This window comes from Nerophis lumbriciformis, linkage group LG01, assembly GCF_033978685.3.
Source record: "Nerophis lumbriciformis linkage group LG01, RoL_Nlum_v2.1, whole genome shotgun sequence".
In the NCBI taxonomy this organism is placed as follows: domain Eukaryota; kingdom Metazoa; phylum Chordata; class Actinopteri; order Syngnathiformes; family Syngnathidae; genus Nerophis; species Nerophis lumbriciformis.
This window is the reverse complement of record NC_084548.2, coordinates 23,518,752-23,545,574: the sequence shown is the minus strand read 5'-3', so window position 1 is coordinate 23,545,574 and position 26,823 is coordinate 23,518,752. Positions and strand designations below refer to the sequence as shown.

Here is a 26,823-nt window from a genome sequence, read left to right as displayed (position 1 = left end):
TAAGATGAAGAAATACGCTTGTAAGTTCCAAGCCGCAGCTGCGATTGGACCTGGATAGCCTCCGGGAAGAAGTAGTGGACTACCAAGTGCTTGGCAGTGAAGATCTTTCTCAGGAAGCAAAGATTGACCGGTTTTAGCCGCAGCTGCGATTGGACCTGGATAGCCTCCGGGAAGAAGTAGTGGACTACCAAGTGCTTGGCAGTGAAGATCTTCCTCAGGAAGCAAAGATTGACCGGTTTTGGGCCACGCTAGGGAGAGATGGAAGATTCCAGACTCTAGTGCATTTGATGAAAACACTTTTGTGCGTGCCACACAGCACAGGTGTTCAGCATTGTTAGAAAAATAGTGACAGAGAATAGAACAAGAATGGACAATTCAACCCTTAACTCAACAATGAATAGATGAGTGTTATGTGTGTGTATATGTGTAAATAAATGAACACTGAAATTCAAGTATTTATTTTATTTATTTATATATATATATATATATATATATATATATATATATATATATATATATATATATATATATAGCTAGAATTCACTGAAAGTCAAGTATTTCATATATATATATATATATATATATATATATATATATATATATATATATATATATATATATATATATATATATAAGAAATACTTGACTTGGTGAATTCTAGCTGTAAATATACTCCTCCCCTCTTAACCACGCCCCGCCCCCGACCACGCCCCCACCCCCACCTCCCGAAATCGGAGGTCTCAAGGTTGGCAAGTATGGCTTTAACTCACTAATTGTGTTACAAAACGGTCAGACAGAATAATACAGAACACTCAAAGCCTAGATTTATTGAATAAAAAATATTGAAATTTAATAAATTACTGCAATATTATTCATCTTTTTATATGAATAAAAACGTATTTAACTATTTATTGAGAACTGTATTATATATGGAGTTAGGTTGAGAAAAGGAAGTGAATTAAATGTGTTAGTAATTGCTATGAAATAGAAAAATGGTAGAATTAAAAAAGTTCTGTTTCTTCCTACTCCTTTTTGGACATGCTGTAAAGAGAAACTGGAAATATGTGATGTGTCATAATGTCACTGAATGCATGTTTCGAAATAAACTTAAACCATAAACCATAATTGTATTGTTTGTTATTTCTTTATGCTCTATTGTTGTAGATTTTGTGTTCAATTTAAGGAAACAAACAAACAAACAAAAAATAATGTTTCATGCATTCCGTCAAGCGTAGACGATGTTGCTTAGCCGCAGTGCACTCTGGGTAGTGGGCTGACAGTGACGCCAAAGATGGCTGCTTACCTCAGGCTTCGTAGGGATCCCTTAGCTGGAAGCTTATGAATGAAGTTTTTATTTGTAAATTGCCTCAAACTGCACGTGTAAATTGCAACAGTCGTGCCGATCAATCTGTGGATGACTTGACACAGTAATTTACCGCATCCCAATTCCAAACAAGTGAGGTTAAAGTCTCGTATGAATCCCGACGCGAAGGAGGACTGTGAGTGTGCGCCACCACAGGCCGACATTAGCCCAGCAGGAGGAGCTGACAGGTGGGTTGGCGACTAGGAAAGTGTCGGGGATGCCGACATGCTAGCTGTAAGCTGTAGCAGGCTAGTTTGGTAGAAAGGAATGTTCTGTTTCCCCCTTATTCACACACTTCTAATTTACGTTTTGTCTGGTGCCAATATAGATGTATAACTACGCGTAACCTAGCCATTGCTAGATTAATGGTTATTCTTAATAATCAATACAGTCGTTAGTACAGCTTTTGCTACATCAGCTTGCTAATCAGGGGTCAGGATGTCACCCAAATTACAGTTATCCATCTTACTTTGTCCCTTTGACCACCTATTATCACGTTTTCGTTTTCTGTCTGATGTCTTTTAAAATTGTTTTTTAATGAATTAAAGCATGTGTACTATATTCCAATTTAGCCAAAGGCTAACGTTGGAATCGGACGGCTCGCGATTGCACTTAGACACTTTTAAAGTGATGCTTCTAAGCTGCAATACAATTACCCTAATTGATTTTAAGATTAAATATTAAACTGAATCAAGATTAAACAATATTTATTACTGTGAGTTTTGTGTTTGTAACATTGGGGCCTCTTTTATTAATCTGTTTCTATGTATCTTTTTTGTGTTCTATCAGAGAAAACGACGAGCTTGAAGTAGAAAACCCAGAAGCAAGCCGAATGTAAGTAATTTTCCCAAACATTTACATAGTGTATGCATTCAATAGGTGGGAATGCTACTAAAGATGACCATCCACCTGTTTCAATTGTCATTTTCTTTTTCTGAGTGTCTATTTTTTGATGAAACCTTATAACCTATAATACAAACACAATATTGATTCTGATTTTGAATTCTAGAGTGGATTAGTACCGGTATGTTATCTCACATCCAGCTGGAATGGGTATAGTTGCACAATTGTATCGCATGTAATGTTTAATACTATTGGTATTGTCCCAATTTAAGGCATTTACACAAATGCAAATGATTGGGACATTGGGGTAGACATACATTTATTTTTCTCGACTTGTCCAGAGGGCAGCTGGGATAGGCTCCAGCTATCCAGCTCTAGGAAGAGTCCGGTGGTTGTAAACTTCTTCCATTTACAGATGATGGAGGCCACTGTGTTCATTAGGACCTTCAAAGCAGCAAATATTTTTCTGTAACCTTCCCCAAATTTGTGCTTTGACAATCCTGTCTTGTAGGTGTACAGACAATTCCTTACCCGCTGTCATGCACATTTTGTCTTTTAAGCCCCCCCTCCCAACCCCAAAAAGGACAAGCGGTAGAAAATGTATGGATGTATGTATGTATGTATATCTATATAATGAGATATTAAATTTACAATTACCTCTACATTGACATCACATGTGTGGTAAGCGCTTCTGACCACACGTGATCTGCAAGAAAGGCTGACGCAGCTCTGGCCGGTGCAAGGTACATGAAAAAAACACTTTAGAGCTGCTGCTTGCAGCGGCAGCCAACAACACCCATACCTGCCAACTACTCCGGTTTTCCCGTAATTAGTACGGTTTTCATCAACCTATTCCGGGTTACGGTTGCAGTGATAAAAAAAAAAGGTTTTTCATTAATTAAAAAAAATATTTTTTTTAAAGTTGTATTCACGAAATCGCGTAACAACAATGACAATCGACACTGCTTCCCGTAACTTCTTATCGAGCCATTCCGAATGCCATGCGCGAGGCTATTTATAGCACCGCTGCCAAGCACGAGGCACCAGTTGCCATTGTTTCCAAACGAGCGAACGATCATGGAATCAGCCGGAGAAAAATCGCAAACGAGTCTTAAACCGAAAAGAAAACTGCAGTCATTCCGTGAAGAATATTCAAAAGCCTATCCGGGAATAATTATCCGTTCCAAAAAGGGTGAAAACTACGCGAATTGCACCTTGTGCAGACAAGATTTTTCGATCGGACACAGAGGAATTAGCGATGTAAAAGACCACGTTGGGACAAAAAAACACAAGTCTAATGCCGTTGCTAGCGATACAATTTGGATTTTAGCCACAAAAAGGTAATGACACCAATGTTATCTATTGGAATTGTTTAGTACTGTTATACTGTTAAAAGTGTTTATACTATTTATGCTTTCAAGTCCAAGTTGAAGAAATCTTGTTAAATGTTGACAGCATAACTACCAAAATACAGAAGTATGTCCTTAATATTTTTGCAGTGCTATTTCTGTTGAAAAGTTAAAATGATTACATTACAGATGTGATGTGCCACTTTTCAAGTGTCTGATGGCTTAAATTAATTTTCATTAATTTTTCATATTTTGAATTCTTTTGAAAGGCTTACAAAAAAACTACATTTGAATTGTAATTCCATGCTATTGACAGGACTGTTAATTTTAATGAAGATAGCTTACCATGTTTACAGTATGATAATTGTGATAGAAATGTGAATTTTAGGCACAGAATATTTTTTTACAATTGAACAAGGCAGTAGATTTTACAAGCTTGGACAGAAAGTTAATAATGACACCAGTTTTTTTTTTTAATGGAATTGTTTAGTACTGTTTTACCATTTTTTTACTGTAAAAAGTGTTTATACTGTTTATACTTTCAATTAACAAATTGAAGTCTTGTGAAAGGTTGACAGGATAACTGGCAATTAACTGTCAAAATAATTTCAAACTATTGAAGTTAGCTTACAGAATAAACATGTCAATCAACCCATATGATTTTTGCTGTAATATTTTTGTTTTGAAAAGTCACTGTGACTGATAGAAAAGTGATGGTTTTAGCAACATTTTAACCTGTCTGAATGCTAATAATCATTTTGCGTCCTGGACCTGGACACTAGGTTTTTCTGATTTCAAAAGTTGGCAGGTATGAACACCAATGGCTTCACTTTGCTGCCAAGCGACCATTAGCATGACATTAAGTCGTCAACGGAGCAATACAGCATTACCAGAAGTGGAACTGGACTTAAAGGGGAACTGCACTTTTTTTGGAATTTTGCCCATCGTTCACAATCATTATGAAAGACATGACGACGGATGTTTTTTATTTTATTTTAATTTTTTTATGCATTTTAAATATTTAATCAATTCGATCAGAATTTCGCCAACAAGGAGGCCTGTGGGAGCCGTTCAGTTCTGCCTATAAAGCCCCTAAAAACACATCCAAACACCTCCATTAGGGTTTAATATACATGATGTAAGTATAAATGTAATGTAGTAACGAGAAAGCAGCAGACCACTCGATGATGTAAACCATGGGTGTCAAACTCTGGCCCGTGTAATTTCACTTGGCCCTTCAGGCGATATCAAATTAACACTAGAGCTGTGATGTTGTGTCGTTCGCGAATGATTCGTTCGAATGAACAAATCTTTTGACTGAACGTACTGAACCGAATCACTTCATGAACTGATTCGTTCCTTTCTCAGTTCAGTTGAGCTCCGCCGCGACCATGCCGGTATGAGTGGAACTGGCGCATTCTGTGACTCACTGAACCCTCGACGTCGGCGAACGACGCAGCCAGCTACTCATCATGGGGGCGGGGGGAGGGACTGACCGAACAATTCGTTCACCGCGGATTAACGACATGAATCACTCAGTGATCGACAGAATCAGGACTCGCGAACCTACTGACACAGAGAACTGACTGTGTCGCGGAGGAGGATGTCACATCGAGGCTCTCGTTCAGTCACTGTGCGCGTCGTTCATTGGGTGCTGAGGGCTTGTGTCGTTCGCGAACTGACACACACCGAGATCTGCCGCTGGGGAAGCTGTTACTGACTGACTCATGATTCGCCGACCTGCACACAGAACTGCTGCTGCAGAAGTGATTCAGGTTCACGTACTGAACTGTGCTGACTGGCGCTGTGTCAGTCACTCACTGCCTGGTGTACTGCATGCACAGAGCTGTGTAGGGACTCGCGTTCACCCTATTTGCTGCTTCTCCCGCGAATGTCTGCACTGTACTCCCCTCCTTTTTTTTTTTTTTTTTTTTTGGGGGGGGGATTCGGTGAACAAATTTTTTGAACGACTCAATTTAAGGAACTGATTCTAGTGATTCAGTAGAGTCAAAAGAACTGCCGATCCCATCACTATAGAGCTGGCCGCGGTAACACCGCATTACCACTAATTCTCATACTTGCCAACCCTCCCGGGAGACTCCCAAATTTCAGTGCCCCTCCCGAAAATCGCCATGTCCGCTTTTCATCCAGTCCAATGAGTGCTGGCCCAGTCACATAATATGTGCGGCTTCTGCACGCACACACAAGTGAATGCCATGCATATTTGATAAACGGCGATACATGTTACACTGAGGGTGGCCGTAAAACAACTTTAACACTGTTAGGAATATACGCCAGACTGTGAACCCACACCAAACAAGAATGACAAGCACATTTCGGGAGAACATCCGCACCGTAACACAACATAAACACAACAGAACAAATACCCAGAATCCTTTGCAGCACTAACTCTCCCGGGACGCTACAAGGTGTGTGTGTGTGGGGGGGGTTTGGTGGTAGCGGGGGTGTATTTTGTAGCGTATTTTGTAGTACAACACTTTGGACCTTTAGCATATCCAAATGTGGAATTAAATTATGGAATGGATAAAGCAATGAAATCAAACAAAGCACTAATATGATACAGTTTAATAGACTGTTCAAACTACAAGTGTTCACAAAGTACAAAGGAGAAGATTTATGATAAACACCATGAACCTTTAAAAAAAAAAAGAGGTAATGATTATTTATGTATTTAATATTTGCTTACTTACTTATGGTATATTTATTTATTTATTCACTGTTCTGTTACAAACAGAAAACAAAGACATGGATTAAAACTGCTACGATATGAAAAGAGGAAGGATTAAATAAACTCTGCTTCTTCCTACTCCTTTTCAGACATGCTGTATTGAAACAACTGCAAATATGGGATGCATTAGATTGTAATTGTATTTATGCATGTTCGAAATAAACTAAAACTGAACTAAACTTAAAACTGAACATTATCTTAAAAACTAACACACAATTACACAGAGCCCAGGAAACATTGTAATTGCCTGTGTAATAAGGCACACGCACGGTGAGTTCATTTGGTCCTCAGATCGCAGGACATGCATGTGACACGTACTGTACATTGTGATGATGATGCCAAAACGATATATTTTGCAGCCCGACTGGGAGGTATAATGGTTGGTCGATTGTAACTGTCTGTTTTGTTGTCATCATCAAAGTCACATTCAAACCATCCTAAATTTCATGAATAAGATCAGACCTTCATGTTCTAATTGCAAACCATTTCACACTAAACTTGCAAAACGTTTTGCTCTTACTCTTTTGTTACTGTAAGCAGGAAGCGAGCAGCTGCCAAGCATCTAATAGAGCGCTATTACCACCAGTTAACTGAGGGCTGTGGGAATGAATCATGCTCCAACCCATGGTGTGCCTCATCGAATGGCTTCCATCGCATGGACAACAATGCGGCAGCAGTCAAAGCCCTCGAGCTCTACAAGGTCAATGCAAAACTGTGCGACCCCCACCCCTCAAAGAAAGGTACGGCTTCGGCCTACTTGGAGAATAGCGCTCACTGCAACTTGCCGTGCAGCAATACCAAGACGAACAACAAGGATGTCCACTCTGTACGTGACAATTTCAAAGGTCAGTTAAACAAGCATGTGACAAGGATAAAACCCTATAAACTACTATGTAAATTTTGACGCACATTCAAATTTGTTTTCTATTTTTTGTTTGTTTTTGATTGTTGATTTGTTGAAGGAAGTGTGTTAGATGTGGAAAAGAATCATCCAAGGTCTTTTTTTGAAGGGAAACTACACACGTTTGTGAATTTTAGCTATGAAATTAAATTAGTTTATTTCGGTCATATAATCAACCATTTTGTGTGATCAATTTAACAGCACAGATTATACATATTAACAATCATACACATACACACACAAAAAGAAAAAGAATGACCGAAAAAGCAATAAGCCAAGGCTTTAATTTGCCTATCTTATACATTCACTGAAAATTAGATTGCCTGGAACATCAACGTTCAAAAAATCAATGGAATGAAAGTAATTGTTGCTATATTCTATAATTTTCCATTATTTTACCTTTCAAGGATTTCTTAAATCTTAACAAAGAACTACATGTCTTCATCTCATCACTGAGCTTGTTCCACCATTTAACTCCTAAAACTGAAATACATTTGTATTTTATATTCGTTCTTAATTTACGTATTTCAAAAATCAATATCCCCCGTAAATTATAGTTTTCTCCTCTTAATTTAAATAACCTAAGAATACAAGCTGGAAGGCTGTTGTTCTTTACTTGAAACACAATTTCCATTGTTTTTAAAAAACATAATATCTGAAAATGTTAACACATTAAACTTGGATTGGTAGATTCATCGTAGCATGCATTGTGTATTATTCTAACTACCCTTTTTTGAAGTTTAATTATTGGGTCTATGTTTGTTTTATAAACATTTCCCCAAACTTCAACACAATATGTTAGATCATGTCTTTCTTTTTATATTATTCTATTCCATGTATTCTAATTTGTAATATACAACAAGTATAAGGTGGCTCACAATGGAGGTAATGTGATTTGCTTTATTCCGCCTGTAGGCACTATAAAAACCCCCTAACAACGTTTTGTACACACGCTGTAAGCATATATTTAATAGGGCTGGACGATTATGGCAAAAATAATAATCACTATTATTTTAGATTAATATTGTAATCACGATTAATTACACAATTTTTCATTAATTTAAAAACATCAGTATTTATTGTACCACCAAAACTGAACTTTAAATGTAGTTTAAAAAATGTATGTCAATTAGTAACAAACTACAACAAGTAAAATAATATTAGCAAAAACAATCATTTTAAATAACAATAGCATTATAAAAACAATACATTTCAGTTTCTCTGTTTTAATTGTTTTTAAATCTGTGTTTTACCTTTTTCACAAATTTTACCACCGTAGAGTGTGTGCTTTTTCTGTCAAACACAATTTTATAAAATGTTTGTTGAATAAAAGCAAAAATCATCAGATTTATTGGTGCAATAGCTGGGTTGCAATCATGTGAACGAGAGACACAACTTCCAGGTTTCAGGCAGTTGTCTAGAGCCCCATTAGGCTACTGTTTATTTACCGGTACCTAAATCAGTGCAGATTTGGGCATATTTTGAAAGGTTTAGAGGCAAATATATAAGCCATAATGAAACAAATATTTAAAATAGGATGGAGTGGATTTTTACACTCTTAAGAAAAATATTTTTGTAAGATTTAAACCATGTATCATCACCAAGATGATACGACCTCACTTCATCGGTATTTAGAGGAACGAAAGATTAGAGGCACATCATGTCTTTACATCTGAGTAGTCCACAAAATAAGCATTAATTGGTGAAATACAGGACTTATTTGTGCATCACTATAAGTAACATATTTGATTGTCGTAACGAGTCCCGTGCTGCTGTGATCGTGACGCTAATGAGAAAAAGTATACGTTTTTTTGCAGGTGATTTCCTGCTACAAATATTAGTCTCATCAACAGTTCATGTCTGCAGTTGTTTTTATGGAGTGAAGTTCGTATGTTGTCTCATTATTTAGCTATACATGTTCCTGTTGAATGTTGTCTGTCTATCTGTGTTGGCCATGCGATGAGGTGGTGACTTGTCTAGGTGTACCCCGCCTTCCGCCCGAATGCAGCTGAGATAGGCTCCAGCACCCCCCGCGACCCCGAAAGGGACAAGCGGTAGAAAATGGATGGATGGATGTTCCTGTTGTTCAGCAATGTTTGTGAGCAATATCAAGATTCAGTATATGCTGTTGAGCCTACGAGAGCTTTACTCATCTCATTAATACAATTATGGATATTCTCTTGATGCTAACAAATATCACCAAAGACGTTATATTGTGGTCATCAGTGTCGAAAAAAACATTTGTGTTTCCTGCAAAACAACAACTAAACTTTTAGTTTTTGTTATGAAAATCAAGAAAAATAATACGTTGGATTGAACCAACAATTGGACATCAAACAACAGAACAGCAATAAGGCATTTTCTGCTCAAAATCTACACTCACTTTCACTTTTTTTAATGATACGCTCAAACTGATTGACCATCATGTGAATTAAGCCGCAAAGAAGAAAAAACAATGCAACCCAGCAATACATTTTTGGACAATTTTGACCAGTATTTTATGTCAAAGCATAATAATTGTGTAAATATATCAATAAGTGCTTTAAGTACATTATGCTTGTGTAAAGTATTTTTTTGAAATTTTTATTTTGTTAGCGTACCGCACTATTATTGTGAAGGGGGCAAGTGTGCTGTGCTGTTGTTCTCGGCTTGACGTGTAAAGGTCGACTCATTTGAAGCTGTTTAGAAGGGGGGAAAAAAGCGCGCTTCTCAGGCTGCGACTGCTGTTTGTACATTGATGTTACATGGATGATGTCGTTCACAACAACACCAGCAGATGAAATGTGTTGTGGCCTGTATGGATTGTTTTTGTTAGCTTTCGCTTTGTAGGTAAGTCGCTGTTTCAAGTGACCGTATCGACATTATCGACGTTTAGTTTAGGACAGGGTGATTGAGTGTTTCGGGGATGAATGAGCAGATGATTGAGTGTTTCGGGGATGAATGAGCAGACACATTATTTTCCTAAACAAATATTCCTTCTCCTCACAATGACAACATTTCACTCACACAATTTTCCTGATATTCTGCGTTTAACAGCTGATTCCGTTTTATTGGCTAATTATGTGAACGTGGAAATCTTATGGCCTTACTTTTTTTTTTTGTTTTTATTGATTAGACATACTAGCGCTATGACAAATAAAAAGTAGTAACCATGGTGAGATCCCAAACTTCTAGGAGACATGTTTTTTTTCCAATCACTCACTCCTAATTTGTCTCACCGTCACAAGCGCCGGAATTTGCATGCACGTTGCCCAGCCCATCCATCCAGCCCATCCATCCAGTCATCCATCCAGCCATCCTCTCGGGGCCACAGGGGGTGGTGAGAAAATTAATTTTTTTCTCCAAATTGTAAAGCCCTAATATCTAGGGTTTTTATTTGCTGAAAATTTCTGTACGGGCCAAATGCACATTGAGTTTCAAATGGTCCTGCTGGCCGAATGACATCCCTCCCTAGGCCAGCGGACCAGGAGTTTGACTTTAGATGGTGTCTAACCTCTGTCTGGTGTTTCTTTACTCCACTGTCTTTTACTGGATCCTTGGACCACACCAAAAATATCCAGACACGTCTGTTTTTGGCATTTCTCAAACCCCTGAATTACAGAGTCTTTGAGTTTGCTACGTGTTCCGTCAAGACTCACTGCCTGTGTGCAGAGTGCAGAACGGCTCTGCTCCCTCAGACAGGAGTAGTGACGTTATCGACCGGTTCTCAATGATGAAATTGGTATGTGGAATTAAAACACAAACAGGCAGAATATCCAACTCGAGAAGGAGAAGATGGGTGAACTTGCTTGGATTTGTCTTTTTTCCCAGATTTTTTTTTCTGAAAATCAACCGGATTTATTTTGATTATGTCTCATACTTTCTGTTCTGCACTACCCCATTTGTGCAAAATGAATGCGGCTTAGCTGTGGTATAAGACTAGCCTAAATTGGGACAATGTGTTGTAAGGCTGCTGACAAGATTTGCAACAGCTTTGGGGGATTTTCCTCCACAAAACTTTGCACCACACTCTGCTTTGCCAAAACGTCCTCAGTCACGGAAGATGGCACTTTCTCTGCTGTCGCTTCCTCCTCATCTGAAGCAGTGTTCTCTGATGCCTCCTGTTGCTGTTCCACATTAGGTTATTGCATCTCTTCAGTGCCTAGCTCCCATTTTCCATGCTTTATATGACTGTAGTGTATTGCGAGATTTGGTGTTGAGCATGTGATTTAAGATGGCTATATAAACAAGCGATGCTGTCAAGGGTCAAGGCACGAAAGGCAAAATACAACAGTTTATTACATGCAATATTGGACTATAATAAAGTGTATCGTCACACTTCTAATATCTCGGGATGTGTGCTACACACTCTATCCTGTCCTGCCCCTATCCTGTCAGAAGCCGTGATGTATCATGCATGCATGTTCGAAATAAACTCGAACTCAACTCAACTGTTGACAAACACTTTAAATGTCTAAAAATGGGTCCTATACAGCAGTGGTCCCCAACCTTTTTGTAACTGCTTGAAAATTTTTCCCACGGACCGGGGTGGGGTGGGATGAGGGGGTTTTGTCATAAAAATACAATCATGTGTGCTTACGGACTGTATCCCTGCAGACTGTATTGATATATAATGTAGGAACCAGAAATATTAATAACAAAAAGAAGCAAACCTTTTGTGCGAATGAGTGTGAATGAAAAGGGAGGTTTTTTGGTTGGTGCACTAATTGTAAGTGTATCTTGTGTTTATGTTGATTTAATAAAAAAAACAAAACATTTTATTTATTTTTTATTTATTTCTTGTGCGGCCCGGTACCAATCGATCCACGGACCGGTACCGGGCCGCGGCCCGGTGGTTGGGGACCACTGCTAAACAGCATTGTGCTTGACTTTGAATACATGAACCCACACTTTCTGTTAGTGCACACTATGTTGCACTGTTTTGTTTACACTGACATGCCTTGTTCACTGAACGTGAAGTGAGTGTACACTGTCAGGTAGTTGTGTATCAAGTGAGTATGCAGGTTTGTTGTATTCGCGCACATTCGGCAAACTGGGTCCTCGGTGTTGATAGGCTCATCTTGTTCCAAAGGTTTAAACTGAGCGGTGGCATTTGATTTTGTGATCATTTAGTTCATGTTAGCTACATGCTAACTAGTTGCACTGTACGATGTTAGCAGGCCAGCGGCCCCGCCTTGCTGCACAAAAAGTCAAAGACACTTAATGAAGACAAGAGGATTCACTTCCTTCTTTTCATTTTACCATTGTACGAAAGCACGTAGCTGCTGAAAGCGACGAAAAGCGTAAATGCTCTTAAAGTATACACAGCGATTTATCGATGCTAGAAAACCTATCGACTTAATTTTCATTTATCGTTGGTTAATTGACTTATCAAATATCGGTCCATGCATACATACAGGAAACATATTTGCGTGGTGCTCGTGTGATCATCATAGTCATGGTTCTTATCAAAGTGTACAGAATTATTAGGCACCAGGCAGCTTTTATATGCTTCAAACAAAATGGGTCAAAAATGATATTAGTTAACTCGTAAAAAGTATTTCAGTGAAGATGCAGCACTCTTAAGTCGCTTTAAAGCCATGATGAAACAATAGTTGACCTTCAAAAGTCCATGAAAGGGACAATGTTAATGTAATGTACCGTGTTTTTCGGACTATAAGTCGCAGTTTTTTTCATAGTTTGGCCGGGCTCCAGTGCGACTTATATATGTTTTTTTCCTTCTTTATTATGCATTTTCGGCAGGTGCGACTTATACTCCGGTGCGACTTATACTCCGAAAAATACGGTACAAAATATACTCTTAAAAAACCTAAACATGACCAACTTTGCTAAATATTCAGATTTGAGGTTTATTATTGTTTGTGAATGTCATTATAGTTTTGCAGTCAAGTGTTTAATCTCGTCTGATTCTGTCTCTAGATGTGAATTACCTGACAGAGGAGAAAGTGTATGAGATTTTGGACATCTGTGGTGAGAAGGAGGATTACTCCCCTCTCATCAGAGTAATCGGCCGTGTGTTCTCCAGCGCTGAGGGCCTGGTGCAGAGCTTCCGAGGGTCCAAGCCTCACACCAAGGAGGAGCTCAAGTCACTCCAAGAAAAAGACGAGGACAAAGATGAAGATGAGAAGGAGGCTGCTGCCTGCTCTACTACAGCTATGGAGGAGGACTCCCCGACCTCTGCTTCATTAAGGCTTGGAGAGGGATCATCAGGGTACAACGATATCCAAAAGCTGCCCCCTGACGAGGTTTCAGTGGACATCGAAGCTGTACGACGCGTGTACGAACGGCTCCTGTCTAATGAGAAGATAGAAGCTGCTTTCTTGAATGCACTGGTCTACCTCTCACCTAACGTAGAGTGTGACCTGACCTACCATAATGTGTACTCTCGTGACCCAAATTACCTAAACCTGTTTGTTATAGTGATGGAGAACAGCAACCTCCACAGCCCAGAGTACTTGGAGATTGCACTTCCGCAATTCTGCAAAGCCATGAGTAAACTCCCTCTGGCCGCTCAGGCCAAACTCTCTCGACTGTGGTCACACTACAGCGCTGAGCACATTAGGCGCATGGTGGAGACGTTCCAGCAGCTCATTACCTACAAAGTCATTAGCAACGAGTTCAACAGCCGCAACCTGGTAAACGATGATGATGCCGTTGTGGCAGCGACCAGGTGCTTGAAAATCGTTTACTATGCAAATGTACTTGGTGGTGACCTTGATACAGAGCACAACGAAGACGAAGATGAGGAGCCCATTCCGGAGTCCAGTGAATTTATTCTGCAAGAGCTACGAAGTGAGGAGAGGCGGAACAAAAAGGGTCCACGAGTGGACCCGCTAGAGACTGAGTTAGGCATCCGCACCAACGACTGCCGGCGGCCACTTATTCTCTTCGAAGAGTTTGTCAATGAGCCTCTGAACGAGGTTCTAGAAATGGACAAAGACTATACTTTCTTTAAGGTAGAAACCGAAAATAAGTTCTCCTTCATGACATGCCCCTTCATCCTGAATGCTGTCACCAAGAACCTGGGTCTGTACTACGACAACCGCATCCGTATGTACAGCGAACGCCGCATTACGGTGCTTTACAGCCTAGTGCAAGGCCAACAGCCCAACCCGTATCTGAGGCTGAAGGTCCGCCGAGACCACATCATCGACGATGCTCTGGTCAGGGTATGTGTCTCATTTCTGCCAATTTAAAGAGGCTGTTGATTTGTAAGATCGTGTTGATAACTGGCGAAATATCCTTTACAGCTGGAAATGATCGCAATGGAGAATCCTGCAGACCTTAAGAAACAGCTGTATGTGGAGTTTGAAGGGGAGCAAGGTGTTGACGAAGGAGGCGTTTCCAAAGAGTTCTTCCAGCTTGTAGTTGAGGAGATCTTCAACCCAGATATTGGTAAGAAAAAAAAAGAAAAAAAAGTCTTACTGATATTGTACATTAGACACTAATTATCCTTAAATTCACAAGAGCAGAAAACAAAGCCAGAAGGGCATTTAAACAACAAGCAAACCTTTTTCCGCTACTAAAGTAAATTTTTGAAAGGTAAATGAAAAAACAAATAACTGTTTAAGGAGGCAGAACATTGCACTTTAAAACCATGACATAAAGCTACATTCTTGTATTAAAATTCCATAAAAAATAGGCTGGTATATTTAGTATTACTGATGCCCATAAACAACAATTTAGATGTCATCATTCATGAATGTTTTAAAAGTAATGTTAGCAGCAATGTCTTGTTTTCAGTCCACCAAGGCAAGCTATCAGGATCTATTTAATCCACTTTATGATACAGGAATAAGGTTATTGTGCTGCTGCCTTTTGTTGCATTTGGCTTTAAACAAACTTTGCCAAAAACCCAAATCAGTTTCAAACCACTGGCAATATTATTCCTTTTTTGGGAACAAACGTCTTGGTCTTGTACTCGTTCTCATTAGCGGTAGCCACATTGTTTCTGTGTGCATCTCTGTTAAAGATACAATAAGGAAGGGAAATAATTGTTGGGCTATAGAACGCACCTGTTTTTAAGCTGTACCAACCTAATTTTTTGACTAATTTTATTTTGTACATATTTTGAGCGCACACATCTATTAGCTGCAGGTGTACACATTGAAACATGAAATATTTACACAGGTGCTTGTGTAAATTCACAAATGTAACAAAAAACCTGTTAAAATTGTTTTAAGACTACAACTGGAAAAGAAAACGACAAATCTAGCCAACATTGCCGAAAAATTTACCGACCGCTTGTAAGAAATGTATTGAGCTGTAATAGCCAGTTAGATACTGGCACAAAGCAACAAGTAACATCCATCCATCCATTTTCTACCGCTTGTCCCTTTTGGGGTCGCGGGGATTGCTGGAGCCTATCTCAGCTGCATTCGGGCGGAAGGCGGGGTACACCCTGGACAAGTCACCACCTCATCGCAGGGCCAACACAGATAGACAGACAACATTCACACTCACATTCACACACTAGGGCCAATTTTTTAGTGTTGCCAATCAACCTATCCCCAGGTGCATGTCTTTGGAGGTGGGAGGAAGCCGGAGTACTCGGAGGGAACCCACGCAGTCATGGGGAGAACATGCAAACATTTCATGTTGAAAAAAAAACCACACAGCTGAACAAGCTGAGAGAAGCATAACTGCCCCCTAGTGTTGCACAAGCAGACATAGGCTTAATTCGAATACCCTTCCTTTGCCTTTGTTTTTGCACTCCCTCATTGGTTTTGCGCGTTCACGTCAATCAAGAGGCGTTCAAATTATCCACCAGGTTGGAGCAAAGGGCAAATTACTTCCCACAAAACAAAGAGAGCTCGCAGACCTCCCTGCACTTTCGAGTACAAGGAGAAAAATGGCACACCAGAAGCCCAGAGAAGCGTACAAATTTAAGTATGAAGCATAATTAATGCTTTTCGTAATATTGACACTAGTGAATTTAGTCAGGCTTCAAACCTTTGCTACTGCACATAAATTTTGGCTTCAAACCCAAATACACACTGAAACACATTTTACATACTGCAAGCTGATGCTCCACCATTTTTCACCAAAAACGTTCTCTTCTAAACGGTCTTCTTAATAAAGACAGGGAAAAAAAATAAAGAGCACAAGCAAAGCCCGACATCGCATGCGCCGGAATCTTGGAAGTAAACAAATATTCGTCGCATCTGCCTACATAACTGCTGGCCAACGGCGAGGGTTGATAACGTCGCAAGACTCGATCAACATCCATATGCATAGGGGCGTATTTGCAATACTTTGCCACGGCACAAGATGCTAGAGGCAAGGGGGAGTGAAGTGCCAAGTAAACGAGGGCAGGGGGAGGAGGGAGAAATCGAGCCAAATTGAGCCATAGTTTGGCCAACGATCTAAAATGTTAACCGTGACTTCACAGAGATAAGTATGTTTAAACTGATATAACACACTTTGGCACTAATCTTATTAATGTGTGTATGTAAACTTAATCTAACATCACACATTTTTTTACGATGGTTAGGACAAATTATTAATATTGTTATATTTATTACGATATAATACTTTTTTCAGGTACATAATTTGTCACTTATGATAATACATATCTGAAATGCAGGGTGTTTTAGATATAACATCTAGCTTAACTATGTTTGACTGGTTTAAAGCCGTTTTAGAAAAAAGAAAACAGTGCCTGTGTAAGCCGCACCAGCTTTAATAAACTCTCCGATGAAGCTTGACAGTGTAGGCGGTAGAAGCGTTACTCGTATAACTACATTTCACAGTAGTCTGGGCATAACCTTGCTGTGTTTTTCATCAAATAGTCGCGCAGTAGGATCCACAGACGCTTCATTTTCAAAGGCATTCCTCAACCTTAAACAAATATCTTCCCCATTACTTACCTATCCTACAGCCGATTACGCTCATGACCGATTGTGTATAGAAATGTGCACAAGTTGGATTGAAAGTGGCACTGCACAATTGGAGACAATGGCAGAGGAGATTGTAGAAATGTCTTCAACATGCACACTGAGTCCGCAAAGTATTTGGAGCACTTCACTTTTTCCACATTTTGTTATGTTACAATCTGATTCCAAAATGGAATAATTAAATGTTTATTCCCCAAATTCTACACACAATACCCCATAAGGACAATGTGAAAACTTTTTTTTTTTTTTTTTTTTAGAAATGTTTGCAATTGTATTAAAAATAAACTAAGAAATCGCATGTACATAAGTATTCACAACCTTTGCTCAATACTTTGTTGATGTACCTTTGGCAGAAATTACAGCCTCAGGTATTTTTTAATACAATGCCACATGCTTGGCACACCTATCTTTGGACAGTTTTGCCCATTCCTCTTTGCATCACCTCCCATGCTCCATCAGGTTGGTTGGGAAGGGTCAGTGCGCAGCCATTTTCAGGTCTCTCCAGAGATGTTCAATATGATTGAAGTCTGGGCTCTGGCTGGGCCACTCAAATACATTCACAACGTTGTCCTTAAGCCATTCTTTTAATGTCTTGGTTGTGTGCATGGGTTGTCATGCTGAAAGATGAACCATCTCCCCAGTCTGTAAAGAGTATCAAAAATCATATTGAAAGTGATTAGTTTGATCTGGATGTTGCTTCTGTCGACTCTGCAGTTCTTTTGAAGGACTGCACAGCTTTTTCGTTTTATTTATTTATTTTATTAAATTTTTTCGAAAAATGTTGATTAAAATTGATGTGAATGAAATGTGTGTTTTTGTCTGGCAGGGATGTTCACATATGATGAGCTCACCAAACTCTTTTGGTTCAACCCTTCATCGTTTGAAAATGAGGGCCAGTACACACTGATTGGCATTGTTCTCGGCCTCGCCATCTACAACAATTGCATCCTCGATGTTCACTTTCCAATGGTTGTCTACAGAAAGCTAATGGGCAAGAAAGGAACATTCAGGGACCTTGCTGATGCCAACCCTGTAAGAGTCCAGTTTTCACTGAAAAAAAAATTATATACTATAAAATTATAAAAATTATATAGTAAGATGGCCCTTGGTGAGCATTTGTCCTCATTGTGTTGGTTAGATTCTGCACCAGAGCCTAAAGGAACTTCTTGAGTATAAGGGCAGTGTGGAGGAGGATATGATGATTACGTTCCAGATTTCTCAGACGGACCTCTTTGGAAACCCTCTTATGTATGATTTAAGGGAAAATGGCGATAAAATTCCAGTGACGAATGAAAATCGCAAGGTAAGCCACGCACGCACACTTTCTTTTTCTGGTTTGAATCGGTAATACAATTACTTTTGTTTTTTATTTGAAATGCAGGAATTTGTGGCTCAGTATGCAGAATACATGCTTAATAAAAGCGTTGAGAAGCAGTTCAAAGCTTTCAGGAGAGGCTTCCACATGGTCACCAATGAGTCACCACTCAAGTACCTTTTTCGGCCTGAAGAAATCGAGCTGCTGATCTGTGGAAGCCGGGTGAGATTACTTAATTCATGCAACATTACATTACTGTACCACTTGATTATGTACACCTGCACATTCTAATAGATTCACCTGACGTCACGTCCGGCTCATTAAATATGCGAGCCTCAAAGTGGGATGCCAGCGAGCGTTGTTGTAAAAGCGTCCTGGGGAAAAATGCCCTATACTTGTGTTGTTTTAGGCTATTGTAACCATTCAAATTCCGAAAAGGATAAAAGTTTCTTCAGAATTCCTCGAAAAGTAATCAAAAATGATGAAAGATGTCAAGATTTTATGAAACAACAACAAGAAATGTGGCTCTCAAATAGCACTCCACTCAAGGGAGCAATGTCAAAAAATGTTTGAAGTGATCACGTCGTTAAAGGTTTCCTTTGATATACGTTAACGTTTAGTATTTCCCATTTCAGTATTATTTTGATAGTGTTTGTATTTTATCTTGGTTTGGAGTTGTTGGTTTTAGCTACAAGTGTTTTGTAAAGCACCAACTAGGCGAGTCTAAATAAAAAAAAAAGCAGATGTGAGCAAAACCTAAAAGAGCTTTTACTAAAGGCAGTAATCATAAATGAAGCTTTCAGCACATACACAACGTTGAGATCTATGGTTATACTTGAATAAAGACAGAGAAAACATGCATATTCGTAACGGCGTGTGCAACAAACATGGCTTAAACTTACCTGGCCATGCAGTTGGTGACCTGTGATCACTTCTCCGTCTCTTTCACAACGAGCTAGGCCTTCAGTGTTGCCACCGATTATATTTATGAGTGGTTAACATAATGGGAAAATGACAAACAGTGAATCAAAGATATCAAGTGATACTAGCAGTGTGTTTACAAGGACGCTTCCTCACAAGACGCAAAGTTAAATTATGAAATGCAACTTAAGCCAAACATTAACAATGCATTATTTACCCGGGAGAATCTTGGTACCAATTTCCTTGACCCAGCCACACAAAGAAGTTGTAGGTCTGTGCTTTTTCCAGCTTTCATCTGTTTTGTTGTGTATAATGACTAGAGATGTGCGGATAGGCAATTATTTCATCTGCAACCGCATCAGAAAGTCGTCAACCATCCGCCATCTACCCGACCTAACATTTAATCAGAACCGCATCCGCCCGCACCCGCCCGTTGTTATATATCTAATATAGACGATGCAAGGCATTAGTGAGGTTATAAAGCTTTTGCCTGTTAAAGAAAGGAGACTGATCCAATGCAGCACAGATATTCGCGTGCCACGCCGTCACGGCCCAGACGCACACCAGTGCGCAATCATATGGGAGCCGCGCTGAGCGCACCTCCAAGCGCGTCTCGCTGCCGGCAGGTGGGTTGTTACACACTCCTTGTCTATATCAACCAGGGTGAGCCCCACCCCTTTCGTGAGCGCACTGCGCGTGGAGTGACCCCTGTTACGCGCCCCCGGCAACGGGGGTGGCGGGCAGGTAAGCTGCGCGGGCGGAGCGCGCGGAGTGACCCCTGTTACGAGCCCCCGGCCACGGGGGTGGCGGGCAGGTAAGCTGCTTACCTGCTGCGCGGCGAAGGCGGACGAGGCGGGGTGTCGGTGCGGTGGGCGCGGTGGTGACCCTGGACGTGCGTCGGGCCCTTCTCGCGGATCGCCTCAGCTACGGCTCCCGGTGGGGCCCTCTCGGGGGAAGGGGCCTCGGTCCCGGACCCCGGCGAGGCGTCCCTTCTCCGCTCCGTAAAAGTGTCCATCTCTTCTTTTTTTTTTTTCTTCTGTTGTGGCATATGCTGCAGGTGCCTGCTCGTTTTTCGTATGTGGGTAACAACATTTAACTATGTATATATATTTCCGAATTGGTTTAACTGCCACCCGCCTGAATCTATTTAAAATCTTTTTTTTTTTTTTTTCAACCGCGCCCGACCCGACCCGCGGATAAAACCTAATTTTTTTAAATTTCATCCGCCCGATCCGCGGATAATCCGCGGACTCCGCGGTTGTGCCCGCAAACCGCGCATCTCTAATAATGACATATGGTGCACCAGATAGTTTGACATATCTGGGAACGCCACTGACAGATAATCCTTGAGGTCACTCTACAAATCTTTTTTGATAACATATAGGAATCGATTCCATTGTATAGTTGTGATTTTTTGCTCGTATCTGCTTTTAGTGGCAAGATCTAGACCCCTTGCGTACTCCGAGTCTGATACTTCACCCACTGTTGCTGCACAGTAGCCATATTGGTTTGGTGGCCCCCCACTTTCCTTTACTTCCGCTCAAAAGTCATGTGACTGAATACAACCTATTAGATAAATGAGTTTTAATCGAACATGTTAAAAAGGTATTCATTGCTTGCGTTAGAGACACTTTTTTCATGTGTAATGGAGATTGTATGCTACTTTTCATTTCAGTACTTTGCTTTGTGAGATTTAGCTCAAAAAAGCTAATTTTGCTGCATGGGTTGATTAGAAAAACATTGTATTAGTTACGGATGGGCAATAAATATATATCAATATATATCGCAAAATATTTTTTTCTAATTAGAAATATGAGGCAATTTGGATATAATTAATTTGTTCTTGTTTTAGCAGCCTGCTAAATAAGTTAGCAACATAAGCACACACAGATGCCTGTGGCACTAATATAACCTGGTTAACAGGAGGTCTCACTCACTCTGTCACGGGTGAAGCATGAGACGTTACCAGCTTCGAATAGGGGCGATAAATTATATCTAACAAATAGTGTAAAATGTTCATAATAAACTTAATGATGTGTCAGAAATGTGGTTTTATGGTTTGTACAAGTTTGAATGTTGTCTTGTTTTTTAGGGTTGAGTAAACAACAATGCTCTTTTTAAGCATAATACGCATCTTTGTACTACACAATCTATGAGTAGAATGCCGTCAGTTCCGCATTAGGCTGATTCAATGGCATCATAACAAATCTGTACATCAGTATAGTGATATATTGCATGTACAATGATGTGTACATAATATTTAAAATCAGCGCACACTTAAATGGAGGACAATTTAGTTTCAATCATAGGCATACCCACGCCCTTAAGGAAACCAAATTAATAGATTAACACTTTTCAATTAAATTTCCTTTATTCAACCAGGTAAAGACTCATTGAGATCAACATCTCTTTTTCAAGAGCGACCTGACAAATAGGGTGGCACAAATAAAGTACAATAATAATTACAACAAGACAATACAACAGAACAACAGCAGTCATACCACAACAGGTCAAAAATAATTTAAAACGATTAAGTAAGAATTACATTTAAAAGCAAGTACATTTCCCAAGAGAACTGGTTTCTCGATCTTTTAAAATGGACTTAAACTCCCCCACTTCTTTTAAGTAAAAAACATCCTTTTTTCATTAAATATATTTTAAACATGATCTTATGTTGCCTCTTGTACAATATAAATTGTTTTTGGTGTCTCTGGGACTGCTTTTGTATATTTTTTGTAAGTGTGCACACGCTACCTTCATGTACATTTACAAATCAATCAAAGCCAACATTTCATTAAGTTCATGTGAAATTGTTTTACAAAGTTTAAATTGTAAATGTGACAAATATATAAGTTTATTTGTTAAATATGTTCTCTTAACCCACTGTTGGTAACAGATGCTGGTTGTTCTCAGAGTACCCATCCATCCATTTTCTACCGCTTATTCCCTTCGGAGTATTTTAGTTTAAATAAGTGTAATCTTTGAAGGAACCCACACACTTTTTTTTCACCTAGTTTCTTAAACAACGTTTTTCAAAATAGTTATACACCATATCTCGTTTTAAATACGTATTTATTTTATAGATATATTTATTTTATATATTTAGGTACACATTTTGTCAAAGGTGTCAGTAACGCCTGTTTAAAGGCACCACTGCTCTAGACAATAACAAAAGTAAAAATAAGTACTGTTTTATTTTACATGTTTTGGCATTGGGCCAAGTTGCAAAGCTGCGCATAATTTGGTTGGTAATTGATAGAATTTGCGTAAATAGATTGCAACATTGCATATTATTGGAGAACTAAAGAGCCATCCAGATTGTTGTTGGAACTGGAACTAATGGATGTGAAATATCAGTCACTTTTTTTGTGCATCTTGCTTACAAAGATGAAGAGATGAAGGCGGATTTGAAAATGGCACTTTCGCAAGAGGGAAAGCTACATACTAAAAATTGTGTATTAATAAAGCCTATCAATTACAGTCCTGCGGTCCACTTTGCCTTTGACGAGAGGTTAGAAGTTTTTAGAGGCGCATATCACGCTCCGGCGGAAGGTTTGGAGCAAGAGGAGCAAGCGGCGTAACACTATAGCATAATTCAGGTTTAAGTTACCTAAAAGTACGTATGTTTACACAAATCACAATGTCAGAAAAGGAGTGAAAAGAAAATCTGTGTATCTGTTCATTTGCTTTTTCAGTTGAAACCAACACAAAACAAATTATAATGACCTGTTTTTTCATAATTTGTTTTTTGAAGTAAAACAAAATTAAGAACTTTTTTTTCTTATTTTATATCTATTAATTGAATCAAATAATGAAGTTGTTTTACGTAGACGCAGCCTTGCAGGTAAACAAACGTAGAAGACAGAGGAAGACTGTGCTACAATTCAAATTGAAGTTACCCAGGATTTTTTCTTTGTTTTCTGGCTTAACTAGGCCAAATATTGAAGATGTGGAAAGTGCCTTACTAAGAAGCTGGTTAACAATTTTATAATGAACGCGTTCACGCAAAAGGGGTGGGCTTAGCAGCAGATAATGTAATAGCATTAAAAGTTGTGCTTAAAGGTAAACATGGAAAAGTGGACTATGTCAACTCTACATCAACGTTGTGCTTCTGACGTTTTTTTCTGTCTTTATTTTGCAACTAGCTATGACATAAATATTGCAAGACAAGGTATACTGTAGTATACTGTATGTGTAGAGTTAATGAAAAACTTTGACTAAGTGTCTCCAAATTCACACCTTTTTTCTTTCGGAATATCTGTGTTAAATACTAATTTTTTGTAATATTGTTGTCAAATTTGAAATGGGATTTGGTAACAGATAAATCAATGGCCCCATTGTGTTTTTAAGTCTATAGCATCAATGGAGCTATTTTAAAGGCATTTTCAGAAAGAAAAAGTATTTATTCTCAGTGTATTCCTCAGTGTCAATAGCACTTTTAGCACAATTCTGACTGTTGAGGACAGCGACTTAACGTGTTAGCTTTCAAAAAAGCCTAAACTCATATCCCTTCTCTAAATAGTTCAACAATGACAGCTTCACATTTACTTTGGGTTTGACTTTTTTTCCAATTTAAGCCAAAAAATCCCAGATTGCTAAACAAAAAACAAAAAAATTGGAAAAAATTGGTAGTTTTTGGTGTTGGAAGTAGCAGCGCAGACGTCTTTGTAGGCTTTCAAAACACTGTCTTACCGATTCTAGCGTTCCATGTGGCTGTTAAGATTTGATGTGTTTAAGCTTCATATTTTTTCCCCTCTTCGTGGAATGTTTGCAGAATATTTGGTGCAATTAGCACGTGCAAAGTCTTCTTCTGAAATAATTAAGAAATCCCACAAACCGTGTTTGTTTACAGTGTGCTCAGGGGACTTTTACAGCATGGCACAGTTAGAGAAAAGAAGCGCTTGATTTGGGCACCACAACCCACCTAAAGCACTGTACGGGTAATCTGTCCTCATTTTTTGGTGCTATTTTTTCATCGGATTTATCAATATGACTTCATAAGTCCTCATACTGGCTTGATAATTATCTGTCCGATATTTAACGTGCACCCTTATAAAAGAGTTAAATAAATAAATGATGAATTAGAACAGCACTCAGAGAGTGCAGACTTCTGCCAGGCCCAATCTCCGAATAGTAAAAAACCCTTTTAGAAAATAAATTCTGAATCCAGAAAGTGATCCGGTTCCCCCATAATCCCCTGTTTCCTATTTCTGACATTTCCTGAAAGTTTCATAAAAATTTGGCCAAAAATCTTTGCGTTATGTTGCTAACTAACCAACAGACAAACAAACTCCAGTTAATACATAACCTCCTAGCGGTGGTAAAAAAAAAACACACATTGTGTGTTAATAAGTGCAGGTTATATCAAAATCATCTTTATTGGCCATATATGTAACACACAAGGATTTTGACTTGGTACTCTCTGTTCAATGCAAGAAATGAGGAAAAACACAACGACCACGAGATAGTGCACTATCGTGGCGGCGATAAACAATATCTTCTGATTCTGATTACTTAAATATTCATCCTGTAAGTACTAGAGTAAAACTGACAAACATTGGACGGGGCTCATTTTGGCCCAATAATCTACAGTAATGGCTGCTTATCATTCCTGTGCCTCACTTTGTGATGTATTGAATCTGTTTTATATTCTTGTCTGACTTTTTTGGTGTTTTTTTTTTTTTTACAGAAAGGAATTTCAAAATTAGAGTAGGATAAATTCATGGACTATAGCAGGGGTGACCAAACTTTTTGCCTCAATGTGCCAAAGTAAAACTATGCCAATGAGCAATTTTAGGCGTACAGCTGCACAATAAGTTAAAAGTTAAAGTTAAAGTACCAATGATTGTCACACACACACTAGGTTTGGTGAAATTTGTCCTCTACATTTGACCCATCCCCTTGTTCAAGTGAGTTGTTTAATCCTTTGCCGCCATTATTTAAGGTAGTGGAGATCATCACGTTTTATAGATGACACCTTGTTAGCCTTGCGTACATGTCATCAATGACTATTTGATCTTAAAAGAGTTTGAATATGTTACATTTTGATTAGCCATCCGTCAGGCACTCCTGTCTATACACTTCTATTTTAAACATCTGCTCAGTAGGCTCATCGTATATCAACTTGATTTGTTTATTGTCCAGAACCTTGACTTCCTGGCACTAGAAGAAACTACAGAGTATGATGGAGGCTACAACAAAGATTCTCGAATCATCAAGTAAGCAAAAAAAGTAAGGTGCTTGGAGACCTTGACACAGACGCTCTCACCTTTTATTTTTGTAATATTTTTTTAGAGAATTCTGGGAAACGTTGCACTCTTTTAGCGAGGAGCAGAAGCGCCTCTTCCTGCAGTTCACCACTGGCACTGATAGAGCGCCAGTGGGCGGGCTTGGCAAACTGAAGATGATTATCGCCAAGAATGGGCCTGACACAGAGCGGTGAGCCTCAGTGCCGTGCATTGTTCTTTATGCAATGATGATGCAATAATAATCATAATCATCCATGTCCACTCCCCTCTCCCTCCACTCTGCAACAGACTACCAACATCTCATACTTGCTTTAATGTGCTACTGCTGCCAGAGTACAGCAGCAAGGAGAAGCTGACTGAGCGACTGCTGAAAGCCATCACCTATGCCAAAGGGTTTGGCATGCTCTGAGGCCCTGCCCGGTACAACTTTTACCACCACATGTCCCTAATGCACTGCAAATAGACTCCTTCTCTGCCCATTTGGTCCCGCCCTTCTTTTTTTAATCCGACAAGATGTAAGCGGCGGCAGAGGGGAAAAAAATGGTAGTCCCTCCACTGAGCCTCCATAGTCAAGCAACATTATCAGTCCGTGTAAGCACAGAGATGTCCTGATCAAAGTACATGGGATGTGCTGCTGCCTCCCACCTTTCTTTTTGATATAAAGAAAGAATCATTTATGTAATTATTTATTTGAAGTTAAACCTGGGTTTTTAATCCTCAGTGAAACAGAACATGGTAAAAAGTTTAATACTAATCAATCAATGCAAATCTGGGACAAAGCACTATAACCAATTGCTTTTGTCTGGCATTACTGAACATAAAGTTATCTTTCGAGGTTAGTCTTTTTTTAAGAGTAGCATTTGCTACTCTTAAAAAAAACAGGAAAACGCTCACAATTCCAATTGCAAAGCAACAGTTTTTTGCTTCAATTCTCTCTTTTCAATCTTAGGGGAGGGCATCATTAGACCGAGCTGTGTAAGTGCACTTAGACTTTTTTCAGAATGTTTTTTGTGGGGGGCCCACAGGTTGCCACGATTGTCTGAAGCATTTTTTGTTTCCATGTCTTCCTGTGTTGACGATACTTAAATAAAAACAAAACAATATTTATATATGATGACACTTTGGATATGATATTTGGCCCTATGAACACAATACAGTTTGCTGATTAGCTCAAATCCGTAAAGCCCATTGTGTTGTGTATTTCTGAAAAACTTTATTCGGAGAAGAACACCTGTTCC

The 26,823-nt window shown here is 39.2% G+C and overlaps 1 protein-coding gene across 2 annotated transcripts; it reads left to right on the top strand.

Annotated features, from left to right (window-relative positions):
* Positions 1 to 1,256: 1,256 nt before the first annotated feature.
* On the top strand, positions 1,257 to 26,694 carry LOC133617360 (ubiquitin-protein ligase E3A-like). 2 transcript variants are annotated; one of them, XM_061977315.2, is made up of 11 exons: positions 1,257 to 1,551; positions 2,153 to 2,197; positions 6,845 to 7,149; positions 13,125 to 14,374; positions 14,456 to 14,600; positions 17,928 to 18,133; positions 18,240 to 18,404; positions 18,483 to 18,638; positions 25,482 to 25,555; positions 25,632 to 25,775; positions 25,874 to 26,694. In XM_061977315.2, exons 1-11 carry the CDS (start codon positions 1,475 to 1,477, stop codon positions 25,992 to 25,994), a joined length of 2,688 nt encoding a protein of 895 aa, XP_061833299.1. In that variant the 5' UTR covers positions 1,257 to 1,474; the 3' UTR covers positions 25,995 to 26,694. The 2 variants fall into 2 exon arrangements, with proteins under 2 accessions (XP_061833299.1, XP_061833290.1); XM_061977306.2 differs by having other exon boundaries at positions 6,842 to 7,149.
* The last annotated feature ends 129 nt before the right edge of the window (positions 26,695 to 26,823 follow it).